The sequence below is a fragment of the Triticum aestivum genome, chromosome 4A (genome assembly GCF_018294505.1).
Source record: "Triticum aestivum cultivar Chinese Spring chromosome 4A, IWGSC CS RefSeq v2.1, whole genome shotgun sequence".
Lineage (NCBI taxonomy): Eukaryota > Viridiplantae > Streptophyta > Magnoliopsida > Poales > Poaceae > Triticum > Triticum aestivum.
In genome coordinates, this window is record NC_057803.1 from 122,609,035 (window position 1) to 122,620,613 (window position 11,579).

Here is an 11,579-nt window from a genome sequence, read left to right on the forward strand (position 1 = left end):
TCGTGTTCGATGAAACGGCCGGGAGGTATAAATTTTTTTCTTTTGCTTGATTTGCTCTGGTAATCTATGTTTCGTCCATTTGGAAGACTCGTTTGACCTTTGGTTGTTTAATTTTGTAACCAAAATGTGCCCTCCACATATGCCGAGATGTTGGCCCAGAGCACGATGGATTTGAGTGCCCCCCTTGGCGATTTCGACGCGTCTTATGTTGAGGTCGAGGCGGAGGTGAGTGAAGAGAATGGCGGTGATGGTGACGTGCTAGGGCAATATTGGTGGTGATGTTCTTTGCAACAATGAGGATGTTGCTTGATTGCTCTATGTCATTTGAGCATCCTTTGTCTTGTTTGATCGCGCATTTATAAGGCTAAACTTGATACCCCATATGTCTGGGGTGCGCTGACCCACTCTATGTGGCCATTCTCCGGCGGCATCCACCAATGTTCTTGGGGGGACGTTTCCATCTTGCGGCGGTGCGACGCCTTTTGATCCAGGCGAGGAGGTTGTGTCCTTCTTCAGAGATGGATTAGGCTGGATGTGTCGTGCCGGGGTTCATAGTAGGTTGGTGATGGCATTCCCCGATGGTGTCGGTCTGCGTCTCTCCTCATGAGCCGGAGCATGGAGTGTTATTGTTCCCGGTGCTCCATTCACGGAGGAGGACCTCAGCGTCTACGGCTTCATGCTTCATTGTGTATCTTCTTTGTTTGTAGCGTGCGAGGCCTAGCTTGTTGCATTCCAACACCATTGTATCTTCCCGCTCTGTATTTCCTTTCTTGTTACCTGAGGGCGTCTGCTTGTAATCCTGGTTGGTTGGCTTTGTTAATTCAAAATCGGGCTAGGCTCAAGCCCCATCTCAGGCTCATGACGAATAAATCCGAGGCGGAACAGATCCCGTGAACGAATGACGGGTTTACAGGATCTGCTCCGCCGAAGCACTCGCGGTATCATAAAAATGTTTTGTGGGCGCCCTTAAACGAGTTTTGCGGGCCGACAGATTGCGGGATGTGCTAGAGATGCTCTAACCAGTAGGGGCTGCTGATATGAATCACCTACTCGGTGGGCAAATGATGGAAGATATAAAGACCGTACCTTCTTTGTTAGTTGTTCCATCATGCATGCATTTTTTCTCTGTTTGTGAAACACTTGTAAAAATACTGACCTCCGCGAACCAACCTCTAATCGAGATGGTTAGGTGGACAGTGGTATCTCCAACTTATCAGGGTTCAAATCCTGGTGCTCGCATTTATTCTGGATTTATTTCAGGAATTTCGGCGATACGCTTTCAGTGAGAGAAGACGTTCCCGTCGACTACGAGGCGCCTACGATGACTTCGTAAAATCTCAAGATAATATGCCGGCTCAGTCTCTCGGAGGTGCTCATCTCTCTACTCTTAATGTCTCAGTTGGTAGGTCGCGTTCTGGGTTTTATTTTCGTCCCATCTTACCCGATCTTTTTTGGTACTTCTTTGATACTTCCTCTCACCTCCTCCTCAGCCGCGAAAAACCAAGAAAAACCCCACGACCGAGTCCCGCACACGCCCAAACTCCCGTCGTTATTAACTGATAGGATCGAAAATAAACCACGGAGCATAAACCGGCAAAAATTAACCAGCCATAAAAAAAAGGGCAAACTGTGCGGACTCGAGCGAGGTCTGCTTCGAGACTGCTTCAAGAGGATGATCTGCTTCGAGACTCTGAACCCGCCGTGCCTGCTGCTGCCGTGCGACCAGGCACCCGAGATCTTCGACATCGCCGACCACTTCGCTGGGTCAGGCAGCGTCAAGGACCCGCCCAGGATCCCCATCATATGCAAGCCCAACGTCGACGCCATGGAGCCGGCCCTCAAGATCGCCAACGTCAACCCAGATCCGTGCGCTACCTCCCTTTGCCGCCGGATCCCCGTGAGGCATGCTCAGATCCGTCCGCCAACCGCTGGCGACGATGCGTACGGCGCCACCACAGCCGTGCTCGAGCGCCTCCACCCCAACCCGCGCGCGAGCTACTAAACCCACGCCCCCACCCCATTCGCAACACACATTCCGGTAGTCCTCCTAGCCGACGTCGTTTCAAACCCGGGAGGAAAGCCCCACACGCCGGCGCGGCCGCGAACCCCGGCCGATCGGCGCCGATGAGAGGCGGGAGGCGCGGGACGGGGAGAGTGCGGCGGGGAGGCGGCGCCGCCGCCGCCGCTCCGCCGCCGCGGGGCGAGCGCGCCGCCGGCGTCCAGTTCATCGAACTCAGCGACGGTTCGTGATACGGGGCGCCTGTGCGTGAACTCTTGCTTTTTATTTCTCCTGCATTTCGGTTTAGATCGGGCGTCCAGGCGATTTTAGCTTGAGGTTTGGCACGTAGCTGTAGGCTGTTGGTTGGAAGTTTAGGCGAGCTTTCGAGGTACTCGTTTGGTCGGGGTTGCAAATGACCGGCATTTGCCATGCATACGCGCGTACCGGTCAATTTCGTTTTCGAGAGCGCATCGATTGGTATTTTTCCCGATCCGAAACAAATTGCCCCCCAACCTTGTGAGCTGGATTTTTCTTTGCTTTTTTTGTGGGCTAACACTTCTTCGGTCAGTTGCAGTGTTGATCACTGTGTCAGATGCGAAATTTCGTTCGGATTATCACTTTTTTTGCAATTTTATTTTACAGATGATGTGAAGTCAGCAACGCAGCAACCACCGAAAGGAGAAATTGCGGAGGGATGCGCGGCAGATGATTTCAACGCGCCCCCATGTGATTCCACCAAGGAAGGTCTGATTAGAAGTTCACATTTCTCATTTCGTACCATCGTCGCCTCAGGCGCGAAACCCTGTTCATGTTCGATACATTAACTAACTCACTGTTTGTGTTTACACCCGATTACTGCTTGATAGTTTCCACAAAGAACCTGGGACGTCTTAGAAAGCGAACAGCTGCTGGCGGTGCTGCAACTTCTGAGTTGCATGAGGATGAGCTAAAGGTTGCTGATGTCAAGCTGAGCAATGATGAAGGTATGTGTGTTGGGAGGAACACTGATATCTCTCCGAGTTTTTGTGTTGCTTATTTTGTTAATGGTCACCAGAGTGTGGCACAATATTATTAGGGCTGTAACTGAGAAATCGGGGGGCCCATTGACACTAAAACTTAGAACCTGAACAAAAAAACGATTGAACATTTTTTAGTCATCACGGTAGCATATTTTTCCTCAACAAATTATAACCTACCAAGAAGCAAGTCTTGAAACCGTTAAAATGTGCCATCCTTCTAGCATGTAGAAGTGGCACAAGGAGACGGAATGTTCCATCCTCCCATCCTTCTAAGCATGCAGAAGTGGCACAAGGAGACGGAATGTTCCATCCTCCCAGCATCATGGTGTTGCGGTGGCGTGTATTTGTACTGGGTGCTTGATGATCGGTGCTTTATATATAAAGTGAGGCGAAAGCCTTTTTCGGTAAATTAGAGCAATTTATGTCTTCTTCACCATATTCAGGACAGAGACAAGACCAAGAGTTAGGTTTATGCAATTAATTTGTTCGTTGAGGTGTTGGATTGTGAGTTTTAAGTAAGTTATAAAAGAGACACGTGAGGTGGAGATACTATACCTAACATGAGATATTTCTCAACAAGTAATTTTATTTCTTAATGTCTAAGCTTCATTACTTCGTATTTTTTATTGCTCATTAATTCTTCAACTAGACATACTAATTACTACTATTCAAGAAAAAAGGGGGCTCCAAGATTTGGGGGAGCCTGCACAGCAATTCTGCTTGTACATGCCGAAATACATGCTTGGATCTCGTTCATATGTTTGCATTTCTTTTTGCAAGTGAACATATTTGATTCACCGATGTCTAAAGTCTGCCCAACCGTGGTACAATTGTGTGCCTACATACAAAAGTACACATATAAATTGAGATCAATTTGCTATGCAACTGTAGCAATTCTTATCCACATTTGATTATTCTGCACCGTTACAATCTGTAACCCACCAAAATCTGCTGCTGAGTTCTTCTTTTTCCTAATAAGACTGGTCATAATGGGGAGTATCATAATGCGTAAAATGACGAGCGTGATCGAGGCGTGGCGCCTCCTGGACTCCGTCCGTCGCCGCTTTGGCGACGACGTCCCCGCCGCTGGGCAGGAAGAGTGTTTCCACGCCTTCAACCTCCATGTCCACGATGTCGTACTCGATGCCCACCTGCAAGGTCAGCCTCCCATCCTCCCGGTCCTTCCCAGCAAATTAATCTGGACTTCAACCATGAATTAAACGTCCTGGTCTCTAATGGGAACTTTTTTGTTACTGAACTTCGTAATTGGTTTGCATAAAATCTGAGGTCTGTCTGACATATTTTACTTGACCACGGTTCGCTTCAGAATTCTACTTTATGTGAGCATTACTTTCTTAGTCTATCTGATTTACTTGGAGGAGTATTTAATTACACGTATGTGTAGTACAAGTTGTTATTTCCTAATAATTTTGATGGCCTCTAAGCATCGTTGTTCATGTCTATTATTATTTATGAAAGCTACATGTCTTGGAGGGAAGTTGCGACTTGAGGGAGTGAGCTCCCATTCTCTCAATTTCTTGGCATGGCCATGCTTGCAGTACTGATAAGACATGCTTCAAAAATGGAGGAGGGAGGACGTGAGCTGCTGCCTTGGTTCCTGTCCGCACCAGCTGCCACAGTATGTAATCAGGCCTCCACTATCGTCCTCTGAATTTTGGATTACATGCATCTACAAGAGCGTGAGAACTTGAGAGGGTAGCACAGTGCTACGTAGAAGTTATTTTTCTCCATGAAGTTGATCATGCGAAGCTGGTGCCAGATAGAAGGTTAATTGAGTTCTCATCTCCAAAATGTTTGCATTCTAAGTATCCTCTTTGATTCAGTGGTTCCATGATGCTACAGTTCACTTGTTTTTCACCTCTTGATGCTACTATGCACAGAAGGTGTTTGCTAATTTGCACATTAAAATTTTCTGATAAACTATGCCAATATCACATGCATATGTATTTTTTAGTGATGTTCGATTATTAATCCATGTTACAATAGAACGTGCCCACATAACAAGTTTTTCCGCAATCTTCGCAAGCAAGTATTTGTTTGTTTAACTGCAGGTGGAATAACAAGATCCACTGTGTGTGTGCAATGGCAACAATAAATACTCTGTGAGACTTCTGATAATTCTACTCTGCATTTTTTTGCTTTCGTATAAGTGTTCTGCCGCATTGTGCAACTACGATTGACAAATATGATACACCTCAGGGGTTCTTTTTATATATATGGACTGAACAATTGATTTAGTTTTTTTTGTCATACAGATTGGGCATCAAAGTAGACGACAAAGGATGACAAACGATTAAGTTCTGCACCTTAGTCCACTTACAACTTATAAGTTGATTGATACTTTTCATTTTATATTGATGTGCTTCCAATGAGAACAATTTTTTCACCGGATGTGTTTCATTACATATGCCATTTTATTTGTGTGAAGTCTTTCAGACTTTCTTTTGATTCTTTATTTTAACGGCCTGAAAAAGGATTATAAGTAATGTTGGGTTCCTGACAGGACAAAGGTAGGAAGAGAAGCAAATCACAACCTTTAGGTTCATGGTTTAGGAGCAGGAAAGTACATGTCCATCTTTGTGGTATTCTCATATGAATAAGCATAATACTACGTACAGAATCTCTCAATTGTGTAGACAGGTCATCAAGTAATGGTTAGTAATTCATAATTCTGCTTCACCTTTATGTTAATGATCCGCTTTTAAGTGTTTGTTGCCAAAGTGAGCATCAAATTGCAGGAATCTCAATATTTGTTCTATATTTCTCGCAAGGCTCTTGTACGGTAGATATTTTTGCTTGGTCATAAATGAATTAGTCCCATGCTCTGACAGTAAGATAATGGAGCTAGGTGGACGAACATCGGCATTGATGCCAAGATTATCTGACATCTTGTTGTACTAGTGTCTTAATTGGATATGTTTACAGTTCTAAAATCAATGTTCATCAGCATCCAGCCTTCTAACTAAAAAGTATTTTCGCAAGGGCTTCTCTGCACCTGTACGCTCTCTCGCTGGTACGCGATTTGAGGCATAGGAGCGAGGGGCATGTTGCGAGGTCGTCTTCGGTCACGGCTACAACTTATGACGAGAAGGGGATTTATGCTTAGTAGGCTGTCGTGTGGTTAGCAAGTCATTGTCGCAGTCTCCGCCTCCCAGGTTGCCTCGGCTTGCTGCTGGTGTGTGTTGCTGCAACAGCCCCTTCCGGCCACCTCTGAGGTTGGGCAATGTGGCCACTGATGTCAAGGGTGTCGCCATTTTACTTGCAAAGCACAAATTGCACCGCACACAACATCTTGCTATGCATGGCCACTGATGTCAAAGGTGGGTTCCATTTTGACGACCTCTCTACCAAGTCTCCATGCATGATCTCTTCTTTCATGTACTTTCTCCATCTGCTGTTATACTATCTTGCAACTACGGCTTATCCTGCTTGATGTCATGTTGCTTCGACAGTTGTTTATTGCTCCTAACTGTGGCATATCCTACATCCATCTGTTGATTTGGTTCAAGATGATTCCTGGAGTAGATAAACTATATTTTTTTCTGATGTTCCAAGATGATTTACTAATTTTAGCTCTGAATACCATAGATAAACTATATTTTTCTGATGTGCCTTTTCCCCTTAGATGTAAGGATTAGTAGTACTGTTCTAGCAGCATAGCTGTTGACCTTTATTTGTTTTAAATAATGGAATAGTTATCTCCCATTACCTTTTTACATGTATGGTGATATCTAATTCAAATTGTATGTTTGTAGAGAACCAAGTGCCTTGACGTACTATATAAAGAGATCATGTGAAAACAAAGCTGAAGTTCTTGATCAGGATGAGAAGGAAAGTGGTCTTCGAGCAACACTAATCCTGGGTCATACATTTGGTCATGTACATAATATCTTCGAGCGTTGTTGTTTTTATGTTGAGTTTATCTGTCTTGCATTACGATGGTCCATGTAAACTTATTTGGATGAATTGACAGCCCAGTAAGAAGTTTGCTTTATTTTTGTTGCTACTGCCTACTTTATTGAAGCATTTATGTAGATGACTCATGTACTCACTTTTGTTGCTTGCTAAAATAGAAAAGAATACAACGAAGAATAGTATTTATTTGCTTTAAGTCGTCAAATATTTTACATTGTGATATGTAATTCATTTTTTATTGAATGCATGTTTAGGTAGCATTATCCTTTTATCTAGAAAATTTTATATAGGCTTGCAATGAATAACAACTGAAGGTGGTTGTCGCACTTGTCCCTTGCTACTGGCCTATCATGATGGCGTTGACCACTGTCTCCTTTTGAACACGAGTTAGCTGATTTTTTTATAAGAATGAGGGTTGAGAGTGAACAGACTGGGGGCTGGGATTGGTCTGTTACGTTATGGCCGTCTTAGTGGAATAATTTTCTTACTTTAAAAAATTGATAAATTGTATTAGAGATGGTTTTGCAGCAAATTGCATGAGCGAGCAGTTCATATTTTTTCATCAAGTTATGCAATTTATTGGTTGGGATAGAAGAGTAAATGCATTGGTTTGTTACTTCAAGAATTAATAACCGACGAGGTGACATATCAGTTGCATGTCCAACAACGAACATCATATTTTTTATTTTTTGGTAATACGCGACATTTAATTGTATGTTATAATGTGTCAATGGCTAAGAAGACATTGGATCTGCCTTCTTAGCTTGAGAGTGTCATGGGTGGCGTAGGCTCACCCACCCTCCCTTGATAGAGGTGGTGGATCGATCTGAACATGTGGAGAGGGGATTAGGGCTGTTGGCGAAGGACTCCTGCTTGGCGATTCATGGGGAAGTACGGTGTGAAAGAGAGAGTGTGCCATGGTGAAGCTGAGGTGGGCTTCATTAAATTTTAAAGGAGAGGGCTCCAACGAGAAATGGCCCACTACGTTGAGAAACCAAGCTGGAAGGGGACGGTCCGGCAGGAAAATGGAAGGGTGCGTCATAAGGTTGGCCTTTTGTGTTTGGACCGCGCGTCATAGATAATAATGACGGATAGTCTGAACAATCATATTTCTTCTCACATATGAGTTAGATTTGGGGGAGCTCGTATTGTCGAAACAATTGAATTTTGAGGAGCCGATTGGATTTCATATCCAAACACAAACGTACGAGGGAGAAATGAGCTTCATCCTTAAAAATGACCTTAATCATTTGTTCAATTCATTTATTTATACGAGCGCTTGCGTCTGTACTGTGTTAAAAAAAACAATACTGACCTCCAACTTCGATTGCTTCCGAAAGATCATTTGGACATCCAATACTTTAAATTTAAGATCACAAACACTACAGCCGACGAATGCCCTAAAGTCCCCGAGCTACGTACACTCGTGACATCACAGGATCGACAATACCGAGCTCCCCAAATAAATGAAATCCGCAATATTCAATACATACAAGCATACACAAAGACATGCTATCTTAACACAGACAGCATCAGTTGCTCTTGCACAGCGACTCGCTCGTCCAAGCCTGGACCCTGCAGCAGAGGCTGTTGCTTAAACTACCAGCACGTACACCGCGTAGATGATCCCCGGTATGTACCCCAGTATGGTCAGCAAGAGACAGATCCAGAACTCCACCTGAATCGACACATCCACACCAGTAATAACCAGATCAGATACGGGAGTAAAATAAGGCACAGCGAAGCCCGTACACAGTAGAAAAAGTAACCACTTACGCCGAGTTTGTAGCGCAGGAAGACGCCGACGGGAGGCAGGATGATGGCGAGGATCACCTCCAGGACTGTTGCCGAGCCCATGGCTTGCTCACTTCACTCGAGGCCTTCTAGCTCCTTTCTTTCTCTCTGCTTTCCCTTCTGAAAGAGGCGACTGGATTGGATGATTTGGATTGCCAGATCATGTAGTACACGTCCATTTATATAGACAAGACTTGGGTGTTTTTAGTAACTGGTGTGGTTTGATACTTTGATGTGGAGGTGGTGTACGTGTCCCCGGGCTGGCAGGTGGTTTGGCCACCTGCACTCCACGTAGCATCTTCTTGAGACGCGTGCGAATATGGGGCGCTGTAGCTCTGAAGATTGGATTAACCTCCTCCCTCTTAAAAATCTCTGTTTGCTGGTGGCGTGTTCTTGTCCGATGCGCTGTGCCTGTCCTTTTTGTCCCCGACTCGTTGTATCCATGCATGTCGGCACTGCCGTGAGAAAAAGAAATATCTATGCATGTCGGCAAGGCCCCGTTTGGGGTGTTTCCAAAGTTTTCCTAGCTGGAGCGGTTGCTTTTGCAGCCACCACAGCTGTGGTGGGTTCGTCCTTGTGTGCTCCGTGTGGTACTAGACGTTCAATTTGGATTGTCCGCCACAGAGCAATTATTTTAAAGGTGCGGTATAACATGCAGGAAAAATAACTTATTTCTTTTACACGGATCTTAAAATAACATCCCATGAATATAGCATCGATCAAGGCATAACTAAGTCTCAGTTGACTAAAATTTAGCAAGACTGTTTTTCTAAAAAAAAGCTATAAAACTATTTGAAATGACAGCTGCTATGGATCAACAGGCTGATTTCCTGAAAAACCAGTCGGGTTGCGAGCCGCCGGATCCTTCCCCTCGCGGTCGTTGGATCGGCCAACACAAGCAGGAGCCGCACCCCTTCATCGACGGAGTAGGGCATTTGGCAACAATTACGCTGCAAGATCTTTGCCTGGCTCATGGTGCAGTATAGGTTGTGGACAAGTGATAGACGCGCGCGTCATGGTCTCCAAGATGAGCCTTCCTCCTACTTCACATGTCTTCAGGAGATCGATTGTGTGGATCACATTCTTGCCCATTGTGCCTATGCCAGGGAGGTCTGGCATCGATGCTTTGATGCTCTACAGGTTAATGTGCAGGTGCCAAACACGGATGAGAAGTTCACAGATTGGTGGCTGCGGCAAAGAGGAAGATTCTCGAGGAAAGTTCTTCGTGGATTCGACTCCTTCATCTTAGCCACTACTTGGGTGTTGTGGAAATAAAGAAACGCGAGAGTCTTCAATAGAATCCACCAGCAAAGGACCCCACAAGAGTTAGTTCAAATGGTGTTAGCCGAGATCAAAGAATGGAAGCTTGCAGGCATTGGAGCTGGAGGATTAGATCCTTTCGTGAGAGAGTAGTCTAGCGGTTATTGGTGTTGCGCGGGTGCCAACCTATAATGTTCGCATTGGTGGTTGGCTTCTTGTAATTATACTCTCCGCCTTCTATAAAAATATGGTACGCTATTGGCGTACTCTCGAAAAAAAAGAACAACAGCGCGACGATGCTCCATCGCAGCATGACGGGTCGTCGCGGCTCCGGCGATGCTACCGCGACGCCAGCATGGCGGTGCTCCATCGCAACATCGGCGGCCCATCGCAGCACCCGCGGAAGCCGACGATGCTTCATTGTAGTTCCAACACTTGCACGACGGTGCTCCAAAGCAGCACCGACGGTCTGTCATAGCTCCCCCGACGAAAACTGGAGATGCTTCTTTGAAGCGTGATGCTTCGTTCCAGCTGCAGCGCAGCACCGACGGCACCGTGAACGGTGACTGCTGCGGCGAGATGTGCTAGAGCACCACGGTTGTTGCAACCCTGATGGCACCCACTTCCACTAGTGCAGGCGGGTCCTATACAAATGATTCCCCCCTTTTCGTGACAGAGTTTTAAACTGACGCCTTGTCTCTGTGTGCGATTAGGGGGGGGGGGGTTCATCCAACACGACTCAGAAATCATCGACGATAGTTCCTCCGGTCACACACGGGGGGGGGGGGCAAAAGATCTCGTGTGCGGTCGGGTGAGCCATCGCAAACAATTATGCAGGCCTAATCGTGTGAGATGTTCTTAGCATCCCACACAGTGAATCACAAACAAGTGTTTCCATTGTATGTACAACACACACAATTTTCCGCATCACATCGTGTGTGATAGCGTTGCCATCACAGACGATATTTATAATTTTATTGTTTGTGTTATTGAATGCATCACGCACGGTGCCTAGAAGAAACTTTGTGGCATAGGCTGTCCATCACACACACTTTTTATGTGGAAACATCCGTGCAAGGTGGCCTAACGAAAACAGTTGTCTGGAGGAAGTCGTGTGTGATTGTTCATTGACCCGACACTCCTACTTTCTAGAAACTGTGTGGGTTGTCTGAGATCATCGCCATGGCGTTTTCTTAGTAACCGTCTACAATAGAAAAAAAATCAAAAATCATGATAATTGGCCCATTATTTTTAATCCATTTAGTAATAAAATTGAAATTTCATATCAAACACACAATATATTTCATTTTCAATTACGACAATTAGGTTTTCATAATTGAAATTTAAAAGGATCAATATGGTTGACTAGAGGGGGTGAATAGGCAACTACCAATTTTTAGCGTTTCTTAACAAATTAGGTTTAGCAACAAATAGGTTTTCTAGATGTGCAACTAGGTGAGAAACCTATATGATGCTAGCAACAACCACAACAAGTACAAGCAAAGGATACAACACAATAATAGCTTGCGCAAAGTAAAGGGAAGAGATAACCACAAGTGGAGCCGGTGGAG

The 11,579-nt window shown here is 45.2% G+C and overlaps 2 protein-coding genes across 7 annotated transcripts; one reads left to right on the forward strand and one right to left on the reverse strand.

Annotated features, from left to right (window-relative positions):
- Positions 1 to 1,616: 1,616 nt before the first annotated feature.
- Positions 1,617 to 7,037, forward strand: LOC123085545 (serine/arginine repetitive matrix protein 1). Of its 6 annotated transcripts, none has more exons than XM_044507201.1 (5): positions 1,617 to 2,242; positions 2,642 to 2,743; positions 2,866 to 2,982; positions 3,998 to 6,359; positions 6,795 to 7,037. In XM_044507201.1, exons 1-4 carry the CDS (start codon positions 1,804 to 1,806, stop codon positions 4,006 to 4,008), a joined length of 669 nt encoding a protein of 222 aa, XP_044363136.1. In that variant the 5' UTR covers positions 1,617 to 1,803; the 3' UTR covers positions 4,009 to 6,359; positions 6,795 to 7,037. The 6 variants fall into 6 exon arrangements, 2 of the variants coding, with proteins under 2 accessions (XP_044363136.1, XP_044363135.1); XR_006439816.1 differs by having other exon boundaries at positions 1,638 to 2,743; positions 3,998 to 4,176; positions 4,498 to 6,359; XR_006439819.1 differs by having other exon boundaries at positions 1,640 to 2,743; positions 3,998 to 5,141; positions 5,295 to 6,359.
- A 1,140-nt stretch (positions 7,038 to 8,177) lies between these two features.
- On the reverse strand, positions 8,178 to 8,999 carry LOC123085546 (salt stress-induced hydrophobic peptide ESI3). Its single transcript, XM_044507203.1, has 2 exons — positions 8,731 to 8,999; positions 8,178 to 8,632 (listed from the first exon to the last, which is right to left on the reverse strand). The coding sequence occupies exons 1-2, from the start codon at positions 8,809 to 8,811 to the stop codon at positions 8,549 to 8,551; spliced, it is 165 nt and encodes a 54-aa protein (XP_044363138.1). The 5' UTR covers positions 8,812 to 8,999; the 3' UTR covers positions 8,178 to 8,548.
- Between the last annotated feature and the right edge of the window lie 2,580 nt (positions 9,000 to 11,579).

Excerpts from the sequence above, each read along its gene's own strand:
- LOC123085546 (XM_044507203.1), bottom strand. The coding sequence starts at position 8,811 with ATGGGCTCGGCAACAGTCCTGGAGGTGATCCTCGCCATCATCCTGCCT. Across the intron at positions 8,633-8,730 it reads TCCTGCGCTACAAACTCGGC|GTGGAGTTCTGGATCTGTCT; the intron begins GTAAGTGGTTAC and ends GTGTCGATTCAG.
- LOC123085545 (XM_044507200.1), top strand. The coding sequence starts at position 1,804 with ATGCAAGCCCAACGTCGACGCCATGGAGCCGGCCCTCAAGATCGCCAA. Across the intron at positions 2,243-2,641 it reads GTTCATCGAACTCAGCGACG|ATGATGTGAAGTCAGCAACG; the intron begins GTTCGTGATACG and ends TTTATTTTACAG. Across the intron at positions 2,744-2,865 it reads ATGTGATTCCACCAAGGAAG|TTTCCACAAAGAACCTGGGA; the intron begins GTCTGATTAGAA and ends ACTGCTTGATAG.